This window comes from Dipodomys merriami, unplaced genomic scaffold (assembly GCF_024711535.1).
Source record: "Dipodomys merriami isolate MVZ:Mamm:240054 unplaced genomic scaffold, mDipMer1.0.p SCAF_6, whole genome shotgun sequence".
In the NCBI taxonomy this organism is placed as follows: domain Eukaryota; kingdom Metazoa; phylum Chordata; class Mammalia; order Rodentia; family Heteromyidae; genus Dipodomys; species Dipodomys merriami.
The window spans coordinates 34,975,097-34,994,644 of NW_027206179.1; the positions used below are offsets into that span (position 1 = coordinate 34,975,097).

Sequence of the window (19,548 nt, forward strand, 5' to 3'; positions counted from 1 at the left end):
GATGGTATACGATGCAATAGGTGTAATGAAAGTAAGGAAAGCACTGTGATGTAGAAAAAAGCATTGATGTTGAACAGCATTGAAACTTTTTGGAGCCCAGTGATTTCTATAAAAATAATATTTCAGTATAACATTGCGAATGTTACTTTGTTTTGCTGAGATAGGTCAAAGCAGGTAAAAGCTTTATGGTATTCTTTATGCCTGTGCTAGATATTTGAAAACAACAGGCTCTTTTTTTTTTTTTAATACTTTTGGCATTGGGAAAAGCATTCAGGAGAAGTAAGCTTGTTTTAATGCAATCTGTACAGTTCTGTCTGAATAATACTTTACAATTCATTGAAACTAAAATTTAAAAATTTGGTCAGCTGATACACAGCCAGTGTTTGGCCTCTCATTTCTCATTTTGATGAGTGATTTGCCTCAGAAATGAAAAGCTGTGCACTGAAGTACTTCCTTTACTAGGTTTGAGGGATTTGTTTTGTTTTGTTTTACCAAACTTGTGTTCTCCTATAGGTTTGGTAACTGATTTGAAAGGCCATTTTGTAACTCAGGTAGCTATGGGCAAAGCTCACACTTGTGTTTTAATGAAGAATGGAGAAGTTTGGACATTTGGTGTAAATAATAAAGGACAGTGTGGAAGAGACACAGGTGCCATGAGCCAAGGAGGGAAAGGTAGGTGTTTATTTTGTGTTATTAAGGTTTGTGGAGTTTTCTGGGTTTTTTGTTTTGTTTTGTTTTTGTTTTTATGCTGGTCCTAGGGCTTGAACGCTGGGCACTACCCTGATCTTTTTCCTCAAGGCTTACCACTTGAGCCACACTCCACTTCTGGCATTCTGGTAGTTAGCTGGAGATAGGAGTCTCATGGACTTTCCTGCCCAAATTGGCTTCAAACTGATCTTTAGATCTTAGCATTCTGATTAGCTTGGATTACAGGCATGAGCTACCATTGCCTAGTTTTTTTTTCCCTTTCTATTTTTGACACAGAGTTTTATAATATTCCAGATTAGTCCTTTAAAAAATTTTTATCATAAAGGTGATGTACAGAGTTATTGCAGTTACATAAGTCATGTAATGAATATATTTCTTTTTACTAATTTTTTTTGCCTCCTGACTCCTCTCCCTCACAAGTTCTATAGTTCATTTTCAACACAGTGTCTGGTGACACTGCTGTATTTGTTCATTTTTTGTCCCATCATTCCAGACTAGTTTTAGATACTAGTATTATTATGAATACTGTTTTCTTGAAAATATGAATTTATATGGACATAACTAGAACTGCTAGTTCTCTCATACTTTCTTCCTCTGCTTGTTTTTTCTTTTGAAGTAAAAGTTTATTACAGAAAAGTAGCACAACTAGTTATAGGCAGAGAGGAATTATGTTTTTTTAATTTGTATTTTCTTGATTATTAATGTGATTATTGAATATCTCTTCAAGCTTTTCATATTTTGCTTTTTTTTTTTTTTTTTTTTTGTCTTGTCAGTTGTGGGGCTTATACTAAGGGCCTGAGTGGTGTCCCTGAGCTCTTTCACTCAGCACTAGCACTCTACCACTTGAGCCACAGTGCCTCTTCTGGTTTTCTGGTGGTTAAGTGGAGATGAGAGTCTCACAGACTTTACTGTCTAGGCTGGCTTTGAACTGTGATCCTAAGATCTCAGCCTCCTGAGTAGCTAGGATTATAGGTGTGAACCACCAATGCCCGGTTACTTTTCTTACTTTTAAAAATTGATTTATATTAAGTTTAATTATGTTTTTATATATGCATGTGTATGTTGCATATCCCTTTGACTCACCTAGTTTCATTTGTTACATAAGATTTAAAATTTATGGTGTCAAATTTTTCAGTCTTAAAGAAATTTTGCTTTATGTCGCCAGGTTTCATTGGGCTTTACTTTTATTATTAGTCATTTTTTAAAACTTGGTATTGAATTAAATGTGTAATTTAACTTGAGCATACTGGTTAAAGTACTGCTGATGAAATGAGTAATGCTTTTACAGCCAAGTATAAGCAATTGTTTGGTGCATTTTATCTACTGTTGTTACTGAAAGTTGCAGTTGAGGTATAAACAGGCTTTAAGGAGTTGGTGATGATTCTCTGAAAAAGGTACTGAGTGCTTTGAAGGCTGAAAAAGTTCTTTTGGATAGATAAGGTAGGGAGAAGAAGCATATTGTAAATAAGGAAGGTGAGTCAGAGGGAACAAAAATGAACAAACGTCTCTGAGCTTTTGAAATGATACAGGATCTTCAAAAGCAGAAGGAATTCAGGTTTTGTGGAATGCAATTTGCATGGAAGAAATGAGGTTGAAAAAGTAGAGGGCCATATTGGAACTGTAGGTCTCTTGCTCAGGAATTTTGTATTTTTGGCTCTTTGACAGTATACAATAAAATATGTTTTAAAAAGATGATTTGTGTCAGTTGGAGGATGTACTAGATTGGAGAGACCTTTGTTTAAAGCATGGTTGAGAGGATCTCTTTAGTTTATTGAATGAAGGTATTGGTAGAGAAGATAGAAAAAAGGACTAGAATCAAGAAACATTAAGAAGAATAACAGCAAGGGATGTGTTTGAGAATAGCCACCCTGCTTCCATTTGCAGAAAGGAAATGGGGGGAGCATTTTTTTTTCTCTAAGTTATAGTTTGTTTTTGTTATATTTTAACATATCTTGGCATAGTTATTTGTATTAGCAATATATTATGTATTTTTAAATTGAGAATTATTATTGACTTTCAAACATGAGACTAAACTACATAAAGTTTTTTACATTGATTTGTCAAATAGGATTTGGAGTTGAAAATATGGCAACAGCAATGGATGAAGACTTGGAAGAAGAAATAGATGAAAAAGATGAGAAATCCATGATGTGCCCTCCAGGCATGCATAAATGGAAGCTGGAGCAGTGTATGGTGTGCACTGTATGTGGAGATTGCACAGGTTATGGAGCCAGCTGTGTCAGCAGTGGACGTCCAGACAGAGTTCCCGGAGGGTGAGACAAGGATTGATAGGGAAGAAAATGTGCCCCAGTTATTCCAGTTATTCTACTGTGTCTTCATTTATAATTCATCATGATGATCATTATTATTATGTTATTATTTTAAATTGCCACACTGAAATCAAATCCTTGGCAGCATGCATGCTGTACCACCGAGATACACTCTAGCTACACTTTTGTTTCCTGTTATACTAATTTCTAATTCAGTATCTTTTTTTTTTCATCTGACAATTTAAGCCATTACTTAACTCATGCATCTCTGTAGCTTTATTTGTATTCTTTTCTTAGGTGTGTTTAAATCTGAGTCTCTTAGTTTTTGTTGAGCTTGCATCTTTTCTAGTAGAACTGTCAAATACCATACAAAGTACTTGACTAGTAAATTACTTAAACTTACTGATTCTAATTTAAAGATTTTAGATATTCTCACTTATAAAGTTGTGTCACACCTCTTTTATTTATCCTTGTATGTTAATAGGCCTTCCTTTTTTGGGGGGGGCGTTCGGTCATGGGGCCTGAACTCTGGGCCGGGGTGCTGTCCCTCAGCTCTTCAGCTCAAGGCTAGTGCTCTACCACTTGAGCCACAGCACCACTTCCGGCTTTTTTTCTTTTTGCTTATGTGGTGCTGAGGAATCGAACCCTGGGCCTCATGCATGCAAGGCAATTGCTCTACCATTGAGCCACCTTTCCCAGCCCCTTCCTTTTTTAAACGTTCTATATCATTGTCAATTTAAAGCTAGTATGTGAGTTTAGTAGAATAAAGACGTGTATTTCCTCATAAGATATTGGAGTAATTTTGAATGTAGTTTTTATAGCTAATAGAATGGTATGCCCTTTATAAGATCAAGTTTCTTATAACTGGTTGATTTGGGGAAGAAGTTGAGGAAATTTTGTAAAGAAAAGCCCAAAATAAGGACAGCTACCCTCATTCTACTTTTTAAACTCTTGTCAAGTGCTTTTCCCAAATACTGTCTGGATCTACTGTGAACTTACTTTGATTTATGCTTTACATGCTATAGTTATATAATATAAAATAAGCCTTTTCTTTGAAATATGAGGTTTTATTTGCTTGATGTTTTGAAATGGTCTCCCTATGTAGCACAGGCTTCTGGCTGACCTTAAAGGTCTAGGCTCAAGTGGTGTGGAATCTATAATTTTTTACTTAAGAGATTTTTTTTTTAACTTCCAGGATGGCAATCTTCATCTAAATTGACTTTTTTTTTTTTTCCCGGTACTGGAGATTGAATTCAGGGTCTTACAGTAGCAAGCCCTCTATCACTTGAACCACTCCCCCCATTAATTTTTCAGATGAGGCTTTGTGCTTTTGATTATATCTGCCTTGAACTGCTATCATTTTTTTAAGAGAAGTTCAGTGTTTTTCTTTTCTTTTTTATAATTATTATTGTAGAGTTAATACACAGAAGGGTTAGTAATGAGTACAGCCAAAGAAAGAAACATGGTTTCCCTCATTTGTGGTAACTAGAATGTGCTGATAAATCTACAAGTAAACACATTGAATGACAAAAATAAATAACACTGGGACATGATAAGTTATATAGGACCCTAGTCATAACATACATAGTCAAAAGGAGGCTATGTCTAGCAGTGGAGGACAAAGGCTTAATATCTATGTACAGATGATCATATAAAATAATATTCTATGAAATGAACTCCAAGAAAAGAAAAGAAGAGACATTCTTTAGTTGCCATTGTTGCTGTTTTTTTTTTTCTTTTGTCTTTTTAGTTTGTATTTGGGAGGGGAAGGGAGAACACATAAAAGGTGGAACAAGGGTGAGCACATATAACAGTAATACTTACTAGACACTATGTGGAAAATGAACTGGATGTTTTATGGATGGGGACAGGAGGGAAAGACTAGGAGAAAGCGATGGAAGGGGAAGCATGGTTCAAAAAGAATTGTGATAATTTTACTTTTCTCATATTTGGATGCCTTTTTTTTGTTTTTTGTTTTTTTTCCCTAATGGCTCTGGAAAGCTTTTCCAGTATAGTATTGAGGTAGTTTTCCGCTATTCTTAGTTGACTGAGTTTGTTTTAAAATCATGAACTGATACTGAGTGTTTTCAGATGCTCTTATAAATTGAGATGATCATGCTTTTCCCTTTATTATCATGTGATATATTGCATTGATTTTTTTCTTTTTTTTTGGGGGGGTGCGATAGTGGGGCCTGAACTCTGGGCCTGGGCACTGTCCCTCAGCTCTTCAGCTCAAGGCTAGTGCTCTACCACTTGAGCCACAGCACCACTTCTGGCTTTTTTCTTTTTGTTTATGTGGTGCTGAGGAATCGAACCCAGGGCCTTGAGCATGCAAGGCAAGCGCTGTACCACTGAGCCACCTTCCCAGCCCCTGCATTAATTTTTTTTCTATATTGCATTATAATGATGAATCATGCTTTGTTAATTATTACATTTTTTAATCTGCTGATGAATTTATAGCTAGTATTTTCAAAATATTTTTGCATCAGTTTTCATAAAGAAAATTGGTCTATAGGTTGTAAAAGTTATTCTTTTTAGCATTTTTTTTACTTTGGTATTTGGTAATTCTGATCTCATGGAATTGAGTACACTGACAATACAGTAGGGCGTATTATTGTACCGTAGTTTTGAACTGTGTATTAAGTGATCCTTCAAATTGTCAGTAATGCTTGCTTTCAAAGCTAGGAGTTTCCAGATGGTTAATTATCTTGTATTTTACAAAACTGGATAACCATGGGCTGAGCAAGACTATTAAGGGTTGTTGTTTTTTTTTTTTTTCCATTCCTGGGGCTTGAACTTGGGGCCTGGGTGCTGCCCCTGGGCTCCTTTTGTTCAAGGCTAGTGCTCTACCACCTGAGTAGTTAGGATAGTAGGTATGAGTCATCAATGCTCAGCAACTATTGAACGTTTTAAAAGAACAAGTTCAATGCAAACATTAAAGCCATGACTTCTATATCTACAAAATATGTGATTTAGAAGGTAGTCCTTCACTGACATTCCAGCCTTCATTTTATTATAAACAAATGCCATATAGTGTGTAATTTATATGGAAAGGAGAAGAAAGAAGGAAAACAACAGGTTATTGGACACAGTGAAAGAATGGAAAGGGATGACATCAAGAATGGTGAGGGTAAACACTGTAGGAAGCTGACAAGCTGGCTTACTATCTGAAGACTGCCAACATCTTCCTTAATGTGTCTGGTAGACAGCAGTGTAGCTCATTTGCTAGCTACGAGCCCATGCAGGTCATTCAGTGCTAAACCTTTCTGGCATTCTGAAAAAGCTTGTAAAAAATAATTTTTGTTTTGTTAATAGTTGCCTTGATAATAACAGAATACATTTGTGTTTTCTATATAAAAACCCATTATGCCCATTAAGTATTTAATAAATTCTTGCTTTTAATTATTCATCGATTCATCCTTTAAAATTAATCATGGAAATACAGAAGTTACAGAGAAGATTTTTTTAAAAAGAGGCTAGAAGGATTTCAGTTAAACCTATTTTTGTTGTTGTTGTTGTTTTTAACTAGGATCTGTGGTTGTGGTTCTGGGGAATCTGGCTGTGCTGTGTGTGGGTGTTGCAAGGCTTGTGCAAGAGAGTTGGATGGTCAAGAGGCAAGACAAAGAGGGATTCTTGATGCAGTGAAAGAAATGATCCCTTTAGATCTTCTTTTAGGTAATTTAACTTTGTTTTGTCTTCATCTTGGTAATTCTGGTAGTATAAAGAATTTCTGTAAGATAAATGTTAAACTTTGTTAACTGATGGTATAACCTTAGTTAAGGTATTTCTAAGAATTCTTATAATAAGCAATAAAAATAATTTTAGATGATGTTTATGACAGCTTTTAGTTTCTTGAATTTTGAGTCGTTATAGCTATTATGCATAGTTATGTAGCTAGAGCTATGTTATATGTTATATAACATATTGAACATGTTGTTGTTGTTATTATTATTATTATTACTATTATTGTTATTATTATTTTGGTCAATCATCTAGCTGTCCCAGTACCTGGGGTTAATATTGAAGAACATCTTCAGTTACGCCAAGAAGAAAAACGACAGCGTGTAATCAGAAGACACAGATTAGAAGAAGGACGAGGTAAGATTCAATTACAAAAAAGAGTAAAGGACTACTTAGAAACCAGTGAAAACTGTATGGAATAAGCTGGTTTAAGTAGAATCATTAAAATGGGTAACATTCTGGTAACTTTGAAAATAATATAAAAATATTTGGTGCATTTATAATTGTATTAATAGCATACATTTAAATCACTACTGTATTTATGGCATTTGTCAACCCATGTTAATAATTGTGCCCTCTGCCAAGTCTATCAGCAATGGCAGTTTTATCAAAAATTATGAATTCTAGAATTTGTCCTTCACCCAGACAGTGGACTCTGCTATTTGACTATGAGCTTCATTGGTCAATTTAATGTAGTTTTTTCATTCTGTTTTGCTAGCTGTTCAGACTCTTGTCATTTGGGCATAATCTACCATGCTTCCTTTCAGTCCAGTGCATAACTAGCAGTTATGCACTGTTACCTTTTATGGAAACGAATGCTGCTGCTTACATAAAAGAAGAGTAAGTTGGGAATTCTGCTGGATTTATTTAGAAAGATAGATTTATTGATTATTATATTTTCATTGCTTTTGGTAGTTTTTTGCCTGAAAATTGATTTAAACTGGAATACACATAATTATCATTTCAGTATACACTGAATAGACAGGTGTTGATATTATATTACTAAAGCAGTTGTTGCATTACAGAATTTTTTCTTTGTAGGAACAAAACTGTCAGAGTTCTGTGATTGTGTTCTTGTTAGGCAAAATCTTGGTATTAAATTTTAATACTTACTAGAAGCATTATGGTACTTGATACATAAGCCTATTACTATATAACTATCATTATGCATTTTGTCAAGTTCTTTTTAATTAAAGAAAATAGGTAGTGAAATATACACTGGCAAATTCTTTTATTAAATTTAAATTGTTTACCATATACCTGGAATATATAGATTTTTTTTATTGTAACATCTAATAAGCAATGTTAATTGATCCAATGTTAATTTGTATGTTTGGCTTTATCAGCAAATATTTTGCCTTCAAAATATTTTAATAATGTAAATATTGTTACTCTTTATATTATGTAAGTAATATGGGAAAATTGCACATTAAATGTATTTTAGAAGAAAGTTTATGTTTTATGTCTTTACAACATTTTTTTCTTAAGGTTATAACATTATCTCTTTACTACCTGTTTTTTCATTCTTTGGAAATTTTAGGTTGAGTTATAGGAACTGACCTATAAAATCCAATAATTTATTAGGTTTAAACCAAAGTATATAGCAAATCTTTTTGATGACATCTAAATTTTATTAATGCAATATATATCTTGGTATGCTTTCTTGAAAAGAATAAAATAAACAATCAACCACAAAAACCTTGTTCAATTTTATTGGAAGTGAACATTGAATTCAATACACTGGTAATTCAAAAATTGGAGAATGTAGACATTCTTTTGCCATTTATTTTAAATATTATCAATATATAGAATATAACCACCTAAAAGTTATAAAACTCTTTAATAATTTAATATTTAGGGTTGGAGTGCTTGCCTAGAAAATATAAAGCTCTGAGTTCAAACCCTAGTACCTTCAAATCCAAATCATTGTATATGATTTTTACTAACAAAATAGACCTGATCTTGCACAGTTGGTGAATGTTTGTGCCAAAGTTTTTTCCTTAGTCTAGAACCTTACATGTAAGCATTTCATTTAGACTAATGATGCTCAAAATTTTTGTTGCTTTTTTGTTTTGTTGAACTTCTTTCTCATATATATTTTATATATATTATCATATATATATATATATATATATATATATATATATATATATATATATATATATATATATACACACACACCTATTTAATGTTTCCAGAAGCACAATATGTAGAAAATACCTTTTCTTGGTGCGCTGGAATCTTCATTATGGACATGAGTTATGTCAGTTCTTTGTATGCTACTGACATTGATGCATTTGGAGCTGTACCCTCCTTGTATAAGGTTGCCTCAGTTACCACAGAATCCTGAAAAGGGAGGACACAGTTCCCACATGTATATTTTGCCAGTTAACACAGCACCATATAAAATGGTATGTTTTTGTGTGTTTTGTTTATTTTAGAAAATATTTTAGAATTTTAAACATCATTTATAACTATATATCTTTTTTTTTCTTTTACTTGATACTGGGGATTTAACTCAGGTCCTTGTACTTGTGGGGCGGGCATTCTACTACTTGAGCCATGTCCCCACCCCTTTTTTTTTTTTTGCTAGTTTTGATTTGGCTTTCTCATTCTCTTCATTGTCATATTCTACTCAGTAGCTAAATTATTTTGTACCACTATTTATGCAACCATCATTTTGTTGCTGGGCATTCAGGCTATTTTTAGATTTTTGGTGGGATTTTCTGTAATAATTATCCTTAAACTTGTGGTTTTGCATAATAGTCCTTTTCTTGCTATAGTAGAATGTTCTAGAAACAAAGTGTGGGTCACGGAGTGGGTATATTAAATTTTAACAGACATTTGACATTGTTTTTTAAATATAGGAATATATATCCATAAGACTAATGTGTAAGAGTTGTGTTTTCCTCTGGTATCACTTGCTCTTTCAAAATGGCTGTCTTACTGCTAATTTAAATAGCACAAGAGTTTCACATGTAAAAATGCTATTTTCTCTAGGAGGCTGAGATTACTGAATATTCTTCCACTGAATATGTATACTATGGTTTTCTGTTGTTCTCCTAGTTACGGTTTCTTTTATTTTGTGATAAGGAGGTATAGTTATTTGGATGAAGTGGTATGCTCTTGTAATTTTAGTACTTGGGAAGCTGAGGCAGGAGGATGGTGAAATTGAGGCCAGCTGTGGCTATGTAGTGAATTCTGTAGTGAACTATAGCCAGGGCTATAATGGAGGTCGTATCTCCCTTATACTCCCCTGCCAAAGATATAATTCATAGCAAACATGTTGGAGTTAATACATTAAAAATATTTTAAGAGTTTAGCATAGATTGGAAGAGGTGCAGTTACTTGTTCAAAAGATAATAATCTTTCAGGTCTCAGCTTATTTTTCACTGACATCAATTCCACATCTTCTTACCTACCTGTGATAGCTCCACATAATATATTGCCTATTCATGAATGCTAGGTCCTTTAAGACACCTAAACTTGGTCATTTTATACTTATTTTATTTAGTTTTCTCATTGGAATAAATAAATCAAGGTTCATTAAAGCTTCCTAATTCCTTAATAATTCTTAAATATATTCACTTTCCAGAATCTCACTAATTGGGGCTGGGAAGGTGGCTCAGTGGTAGAGCACTTGCCTTGCATGCATGAGGCCCTGGGTTCGATGCCTCAGCACCACATAAACAAAAAGAAAAAAAGCTGGAAGTGGCGCTGTGGCTCAAGTGGTAGAGTGCTAGCCTTGAGCTGAAGAGCTGAGGGACAGCACCCAGGCCCAGAGTTCAGATCCCACAACTGGACCCCCCCCCCAAAAAAAAAAAAAAAAAGAATCTCACTAATATTTCCTTAGCTCAGGCCACTTCTTTTCTTTGCCTGACATACAGCCAAAGCCTTCATAGTTTCTTCTTTAGTTATTAGTAAATCCTCCATCTCCTAATTAGACTATGTGCTTCTTGTAGTAGAGTGTCTGTTTTCTTAACTGTTTCCAGCACATAGTGTGGTGCCTGAATCACAGTGTGTCTTTGCTGACTAGTTGAAAACCATTTGTGGATTTCTCACCATCTCCCAAACAAAGATTTATGGTATTAAAAGGTTATACTTATCTGTTGTGTTTATATGGATTTTTGTGTGTATGTGTGGTGTTTGAACTCAGGGTCTTACAGGGCAGATTATTTAACCAATTGAGCCTTGTATCAGGCCTTCAATTTCTGACCTGGGCCAGCCTAATATACAATCATCCTACTTTAAGCCAACCTCATAGCTGGAATGAGAGAAATACGCCATCATACTCATTTTTTTTTCTTTGAGATATGGGCATCTCACCAAACTTTTTTACCCTAGCTGGCCTCAAATCACAATTCTCCCACACTATCTGATAGGATTACAAGTGTGAATCGCAGCACTGTGATTTGTACCTCCCCAAGCTAATTTTTCAGCACTTTTATTCCATAACCTATACTGCCTTTATTTTGGTTATTAAATGTCTTTTAAAATAACAGTATAATATTTTTTTTCATTTTCATGCTTTTGTAAGTCTGCTTTCTTTGAATTGGAATTCCCTCTTTTAACTTTTTTCTCTCTTGTTAAAAGTTTTTCATTCTTTGAAACCTTTCTCACATCATTTGATTTGGAGATTATCCTTCATGGTACAGACCTCCTTTCTAAGAGCATATTACAGTGTTTTGCTTTTATTGCTATTTTCTCTAGTAGGCCAAGATCCTGTGTCTTTATCATTATATGCATGACATCTAGTGTCTACTACATGAAAAGTTAAAAATATCTGATTACTGGGCACTGGTGTTTCATGCCTAAAATCCTAGATAACTCAAAGATCTGAAATCTGAATGATCAAGATTCAAAGCCAGCTCAGGCAGAAAAGCTGATCTGGGGCCATGATTCCAGTGGTGAAGCTGAGTTAGCATGAGGACTATAGTTCAAGCTCTGGTACTGACAAAAAAGGTCTGGTAAATAATATAAATAATTTACCTATGTTCATAGAACACATTGTTTTGCCGGGCTCATGCCTGTAATCCTATCCACTAAGGAAGCTTAGATCTGAGGATCAGGATTTGAAGCCAGCTGGCGCAGGAAACTCCATGAGACTCTCCAATAAAGTACTCAAAAAAAGCTGGAAGTGATGTTGTGGCTCAAGTAGTAGAGTGTTTGCCTTGAGCAAAAGAAGCTGAAGGACAGCACCCAAACCCGGAGTTCAAGCCTCAGTTGGTCCTGAAGCTTGAATGCAAGGCCTGGACACTCCCCCTGAGTTTTTTGCTCAGGACTAGCATTCTTCCAGGTAAGCCACAACCCCATTTCTGGCTTTTTGGTGGTTATTTGGAGATAAGTCTCACAGACTTTCCTTCCTAACTGGTTTTACATTACAACCCTCAGATCTCAACCACCTGAGTAGGATTATAGGCATGAGCCACCTGTATTTTTGAAGTTTCTGAAACTCAAGGAAATTATTGTTTTGTTTTATAAGAAGAGAATGAACAAATACTTTTATGTATTAAAGTGAATGTGACTTTATTTAAAGTGGTTTATAAGTGACAATGAGTGTGATCTGGAGATGTTTTAAAAGTTCAGTGAGGACCATTAGTGTCTCAGAAGTGCTCCTTGAGATATATGTTCCACCTGCTATTAGTGTCAAGTTCAGGTTATCCTTACTTCTGCATATATATTCAGCAACTCCCACATGTACAGCACCTCATCAGTGAAGTTTTTTGGTTCTGTTTGTGATCATCTGTTTTTCCTATCATCTTTCACAATATGTAGAAAAGTCAATAATATTTTGTCTTGGTTTTGTGTCAAGATTGATATAGACCTGGAAATACCTGGAAGATCTTGTTAATATTTAAGAATTAGTTGAGTTTTTGTATAGCAATACAAAAGATACTTGCTTTAATGAGTATATGACTTACTAATTTTAAATATATTGAAAATATTTTTAGTTAATTTGGTTATTTTAATGAAATTTTGTGATTATCCTTAGATACTATTAGTAGTTACTCAATTTTATCAGAATAAAAATGGGTTATGTACTTTATCAACTCTATTGAAGATACTACTGTGTGTGGAATGGTGATAATATTTGTGGGGTTAGGGGTGGAATTGGGGAATTGGGAGACAAGTATGTCCACAGAAGTTAAGAATTAATTTTCATGTATCTAGTTGGAATTAATTTTTATTCATTATAGTGTTTTTCTTTTGTGAGCTTCTCTATGCACATACAAAATGTTTCTCCTCAGGCCCCCTTGTATTTGCTGGTCCTATTTTTATGAACCATCGAGAGCAGGCTCTAGCCAGACTCAGATCCCATCCAGCACAGCTAAAGCATAAACGGGACAAGCACAAAGGTATTTGGTCTTCCTTATCAACCAGGCGGGATGCTCTCCCAATTGCTTCCACTCATTTGAAGTTTGTCTCTGAGAAAATGCACAAACCTGATTTCTTCTGCTTTGCTTCTGTCATTATTACATAGCCTGAGGAGAAAGAAGGATTAAAAGTGGCACTGTTTGTCTGTGACTCATGCTTCTCCTTTCTTCTTTTCTTTTTATTAACTTTCATAAAGGGATATTTTATTTCTTTTCAAATTTCATAAAGTTAAGACCAGGTGGGAACATATTCTTGCTTTCTATTTCTTTTGTTACCTACCTGTTCTTACATGGCTATGATAGAGCATCTTATGGTCCTTTGAAAATTATTGTTCTGTTTTAGAATTAATAAAATTATTAAGTGCAATATATAAATTGATAGACTGCCATTTTATTTTTCTACTGCTCTAAAGGTTTGCAACATATGAATGCACAAATACTTTAGATTTGCGGGTTGAATACAGGTAGCTACAAACAAAAAGTTAGACAGATCTACATGAGTTCCGAGAATTGGTCAGTAGTAACCAATTAGATTGAAGAATTTGAATCAATTTCTGCATTATTTAAGGTATTCAGAGTTTTGGCTAATTAAAAATATTTCTAAGGCATGTTAATTTTTGTTAGAAAACAACAATTACAGTCATCCAACATTAAGAAAGAGTTTAATGCAGAACATTTTAAATTTATAGATGTTATAACTTAAATGCTTTTTTTGTACTTTTTTTATTGTAAAAATACTGTACAGAGGGGTTACAGTTAGTTACATGAGCAAGGTAATGAGTACATTTCCTATCGAGCATCACTTAAATTCTTGTATGTGAACCAGAGGCTTTTCATTGGCTAGTCCAATTTACAGATGCTGTTTTCCCAAATGCCCAAGATAAACCCTGACAATAGAATAGGAAGTTTAAAAACCATTCATATAGGCAAATTATTTAATCTTTGTTTTTACTTTTGCTGGAATACATAAACTCTAAACTTAAAAAAATCGTTCAGTAAGTCCTCAGACATAACTCTTAAGATACATTCTGCAGAAATAAAGTTTGAAAGTGTTTTAAATGTAATGTAGACTGGCATCATGGTACATGCCTATAATCCCAGCTATTCAGAAGGCCAAGATTCGAAGTTAAGTTCAGGGATAGGCTGGGCAAAAGTTAGTGAGAACTCATCTGAACCAAAAAGCCTGATGTGATTAGATGCCTAAAGACAATAACTTTTTTTTTGACTAAAGTAAAAAAAGGGCTGTAGGTTTGGCTGATGTGATAGATTGCCTGCCTAACAAATGCAAGTATCTTAGTTCAAACCTCACAAGTAAATAATAAACAAAAATGAATAACTAAATTAATTAACCATAGTAAGATAGATTTTATTGATTGATTTTAATATTATAAATAATATTATAAATATTATAAATAATGTAAGTATTTAAGTCTGAGTAACAGTATTTGAAGTATAGTGTTATTAGTATTGTTAGAATCTTGTATGTCTATGCCACTATTAGAACAGATATTCTCAATGTGTTTTTTCCCTCATAAGAAGTGGAATTTATAATACTCTCATTTAACGAAATAGTTGAAAAATATTTGCATGTTATGGTCAAGCATCTTCATTTCTTCTGATTTTTTTTAATGTGATGTACTAAATGAACACTAAGATTACAAATTAAAATTTTTTCAATGTGCTTAGTTACTAACCATAGCAACTATTAAATAAACTACTCTTACATCAGTTTTGTCTGCCACTAGATTATTTTTGTATGAATTGTACCATCCTCTTTTGACTCTTTAGAATTACAATCAAGGGCTGTGTTGGTATACATATATACATATATACATATACACTATCATATATACACAGGCTTACACATATATATATATACACACTGTAATAAGCTATAAATAATAGCTTATCAAATGTGTGCTATTTACATGAAGCATTCATTTATCACTTACTAACTCCTTACCACCTACTAAACTTTACATTCACTATCCTGTCATTGATTCTTCTCTCCATACAACTGCTTTTACTACATATTTCATCATATTGGTATGTTTCTTTCTACTGTTTGTTTTTCATTGAGAAGTTTACTATACTAATGGATATTTTCTGTCTTACATTTAATTATGTTAGTAGTACAAATTGTAGGATATAACAATTAAAACATTCTATACTGTGACATATTTTAGGTGCTAAGAATTAGGAATTTTCTATTAATGGTGATTTCTAAGATAGAAAGCTGAAGAACTTCCAGTTGATTAGAAAGGCATCAGAGAAAGTTGTGATATGGCAAATTTTGACTAGAGGCAAAATAGAATATTTAAAGCAGAATCAAAAAGTAGATCATAAACTGTTTCTAACAGATATCAGGATTAACATACATTCAGCTATTCAGTGTCATGCATCCAAAGATTTCAATATAGTGCACCTTGTATGGAACATCTGAATTGCTCTAGAAATAGTTTTGAAGTCTTTATTAAATAGACTAATGCATAATTCGGGAGGAATGCTGCTAAATGTTTGGGTGTATTTTGAACCTTTTTTGCTTTTTGAAAATGGCATGGTGTAATGGAAATAGGGCCTTTTGACTAGAATTCAGCTTTAATCCTAAATTTCTCTTTTACTGAAACTTCATGGTTATTCATACTTTCTCTGTTTCTCTCTGGGTATGATAATCCTTAACTTGCTTTGAAAGTTAAGATTTACACCACACTATATATAATTTTTACATATAGAAATCCTCTATGAGCACTAGCTTTGATTGAATTATTTGCTTTTTCTTTTAGAATTCTCCTGTAGATACAAAATTTGACTAATTACACATGTAATTTATTTTTACACAGTAATTCAAATGCAAACTATTTCCAAATTCCAAAAATTTGGTCTGCCATTTATGTCTTCGAGGTGGTTATTTAGCCTATAAGTAACTTAGCTTAACCCCTTAACCTTTAATAAAATGACAAAACAACACCTATATTAATTGGATTTCTATGTCTATTAAAGAAAGTAACAATAGTGAATATTGATTGTACACTTTTCAAACACTATTTCACTTAATCCTCCTAAGTAACTTCTGATGTACATACCATTATGTTTTTCCATAAGAGGGAAAGCTAAGATGTCCTGAGTTTATTTGTCATACCACTAGCTGATTCGTAGAGGAAGCTTCCATTCCAAGCCCTCAGGTTCTGTAAGCATTTATCTAATGTGGCATTTATCACAGTGCTACTACTTAGCAGATTGCAGTTCTATTGCTTTCTTTTTTGTCCCAGGTAATCACTTTGTGCTTCGATAACTTTTTTTGTGGTTTGAATACAAAGATTACTTTTAAAGTAGCTTTATGTTAAACTTAATTCATCATTCTTTAGATGCTGAATCTTTTTACTTTTGTATATGTACACAAATGAGTGTATACAGTATGTATACAGTATTTTTTATACTTACCAGCTAAAATTTGTAGCATATATGAGCGTATATTAGAGAAAATATGTCTGTTTAAACTTCAGTAGCCAATTACAAGATTATTGAGACATGAATTTTTCCTCTAACCCGAGGAAAAGTGAGCTTCAGCAGAATTAATCTTGCTGAATTTTAATTGCTGATTCTTGAATTTGCAGTATTTTTTTGCTGCTTGCTAAGTACATTTTTTCCTTAACAAATTTTTATATATTTCTGAATCATGGAATTGAGTTATACATTAGAACACACACACAAATACAATCAATAAGTAAGAACCTCATCTTTATATTTGTTGCATTTTTACTATCCTTATTAACTGAGAATGTTTCATATAGATTCAGGTTAACATCACTGTTAAATTCACCCTTTTATATAATGCTTATAGCAGAATTTTGACCTCTAAGTAATAGTTATTATTTTAGTCATTATGCTATTATTTAGTAAATTATTAGGCTTTATTTTTCTTCTTCCTTGATGCTGTGTCTCTATTGTGGGATTTGCATCTGTATGTTTCCAATTAGAAGAGGGGACAAAATGCCAAATTCCAAAGGAATTTGCCCTGACCACACAGTGGTAAATTATATGAAGTGGAACAATACTTGAAATATTTAATTAAATCTGCAACATCATGTGAACACAATTTACTTTTTGTTGAATCAGACTTAATAATTAAATACTTTATTAGTCAGGAGAAAGTTGTTGAATTTCTCTCCATTTGCTTTCTGATGTCTTATTTAAGTTGTCTTTGGAAAGCATACGTTCCTTTTAATATGAAGCCTTATATGCATTTAACCATTCCACTGCCTTTCCAAGATGAGAAGGCTCTGAATTAAGATTATATTTCTTTTAACCCCACCCATTTTTTTGTTTCATTTGGCAAACCCAATTTAGAAAATTTAGCAGAAGAGGAATCACATTCTCATAGTAAAACCTCTCACTGAATCAGAAGTTACGATACTTTATTAGGTGCAGTGAATAAAAATTTCAAAGTAATTTCTTCCTCTGAATTTTCAGGGTCATACTTTTAAGGTGAAACCTGTCTAAATCAGTAGCTTTTCAAAGCAAGGGCTCAAGAAATGAAGGATTCCATCAACGTGCCTTCAACCTATGGGTCCAGCAGTTAATTCTGTATGTCAGAGGACTTTCATATATATATATATATATATATATATATATATATATATATATATATATATACACACACACACACCATATATATATATATGGTACATTTTAATGTAATATTGGCCTATTTTTCAAATATAATGCAGGTGAACCCATTTTATTTTTTGTAGCCTTCAGTCTATAGTCTGCATTTGTTAAAAGTAACAAAACTGAATTTTTATTTAAATGTCCTGTGGTTAGTACTTTCTTAGTAAGTTACATGGATCTACCTATTTTCTGTTATTCCAAATTAGTGAGGTTTTACTGTGGTAGTATTATGAATAGTTTAGAGTTTTTTGAAATGGTAGTTACTTATATATAGAAACAAGTCATAATTTAAGTCATGCTTAACTTGCTGGGTCTTGTTGAAACTTAGATTAAAAAGAAAGAATGAAATGAAAATAAAGTGATTTAAGGTTATTCTGTTTAATAGTCCAAAATGGGCAATGAAAATACAAAAAAGTAAAGTGTGTGTCTATGAGTTCAGGTATGTGTTTACATAGTGTATACACGTGTATAGATTTGTCACATGGCAAGAGCCTGGTTTATATTAGTGGAACTGTTGAAATTCCTTCTGTATTTTCATTTATTTTGTGTATAAGGAATTTAATCTTGATTACATAAAGTTTAATAGTGAAATATGTTTGATTTACAATAGGAAGTTGTCTCTCATTTACATATTCCAAAGTAGAAATTTTTTATTTTGGAATGTGTTTTTTGGTGCTATGGTTAGAATGGCAGAAAATTCTATGTCAAACTAGTCATGAAGATGGGCTGGGAAGGTGGCTCAGTGGTAGAGTGCTTGCCTTGCATGCATGAGGCCCTGGGTTCGATTCCTCAGCACCACATAAGCAGAAAAAGCTGGAAGTGGAGCTTTGGCTCAAGTGATAGGGCGCTAGCCTTGAGCTGAAGAGCTGAGGGACAGTGCTCAGGCCCAGAGTTCAGGCCCCACGACCGACAAAAAAAAGAAGAGGGTGGGATAGAAGGATGGTTTGGTTGAGGGTAATATTTGGGGTTAGGAATAAGACTGAAAAGCAGAATGACTGCGTGGTAGGGAAGGACAGGATAGATGAATGAGAGTAGGTCTTTGAACTACAATGCACTGCATAAAGCTCTTTGGTTTATTTATTTTTTTTTAAGTTTAGGCAAATTTAGCAATACTGGTGGACAGTATAGCCTTCCTGAGATCTGTTTGGGAAATATGTCACTTGTGAGTTAACTAGGACTTTTTTTTTAAATGGGGAACACTAATAATATTACTAAGTAAAATAATTGCCAAATGACTTTGCATGCAGTAATATTTTTATACAAACTAAATCTTCCCTTATAAAATGTACATTTTATCTCTACAACTTTATTCATGTAACTTAATCATCACATTACAGATTAGCTTAATAGGTTTAATTCATAGCTGTATCTTATCTTTTTTTTTTATTGACAGTGATATTTGCGAACAAAAATACTGCCAATCTTTGCAAATTTGCTTCTTTGCAGGTAGAGTCTCCATCTGTCACTTCTAACAGCATAGATTCTTCTTGCTTATTCCTTTTAACATTTTTCTCTTGTCCTTCCATAGTAAAGTTATTTAAATTTTTATTTTGAAGATGGATCATAGCTTAATTACAAATTATAACACTTACAGATGGAAGTGGAGAAAGAGGAGAAAAGGATGCAAGCAAAATCACAACATACCCTCCCGGCTCTGTGCGATTTGACTGTGAGCTTCGAGCAGTACAAGTCAGCTGTGGATTTCACCATTCAGGTAGCAGCTGGAACTTTAGGGTATAACTGCATTTTTACAGTTGTACTAAATAACTTGTTTAGTTTTGATGAAC

The 19,548-nt window shown here is 33.4% G+C and overlaps 1 protein-coding gene across 14 annotated transcripts in view; it reads left to right on the forward strand.

Moving 5' to 3' along the window:
• Mycbp2 (MYC binding protein 2) overlaps positions 1 to 19,548 on the forward strand; it is a 242,592-nt gene that overhangs the window by 65,681 nt on the left and 157,363 nt on the right. For 13 of the 14 annotated variants that reach the window (XM_070002776.1, XM_070002777.1, XM_070002783.1 and 10 more), the window contains exons 14-19: positions 514 to 672; positions 2,777 to 2,981; positions 6,508 to 6,653; positions 6,975 to 7,076; positions 12,968 to 13,075; positions 19,356 to 19,475. In XM_070002776.1, the coding sequence (XP_069858877.1) occupies positions 514 to 672; positions 2,777 to 2,981; positions 6,508 to 6,653; positions 6,975 to 7,076; positions 12,968 to 13,075; positions 19,356 to 19,475 (840 nt within the window). The remainder of the gene's footprint in view (positions 1 to 513; positions 673 to 2,776; positions 2,982 to 6,507; positions 6,654 to 6,974; positions 7,077 to 12,967; positions 13,076 to 19,355; positions 19,476 to 19,548) is intronic. The other variant, XM_070002784.1, reaches the window with a different exon arrangement.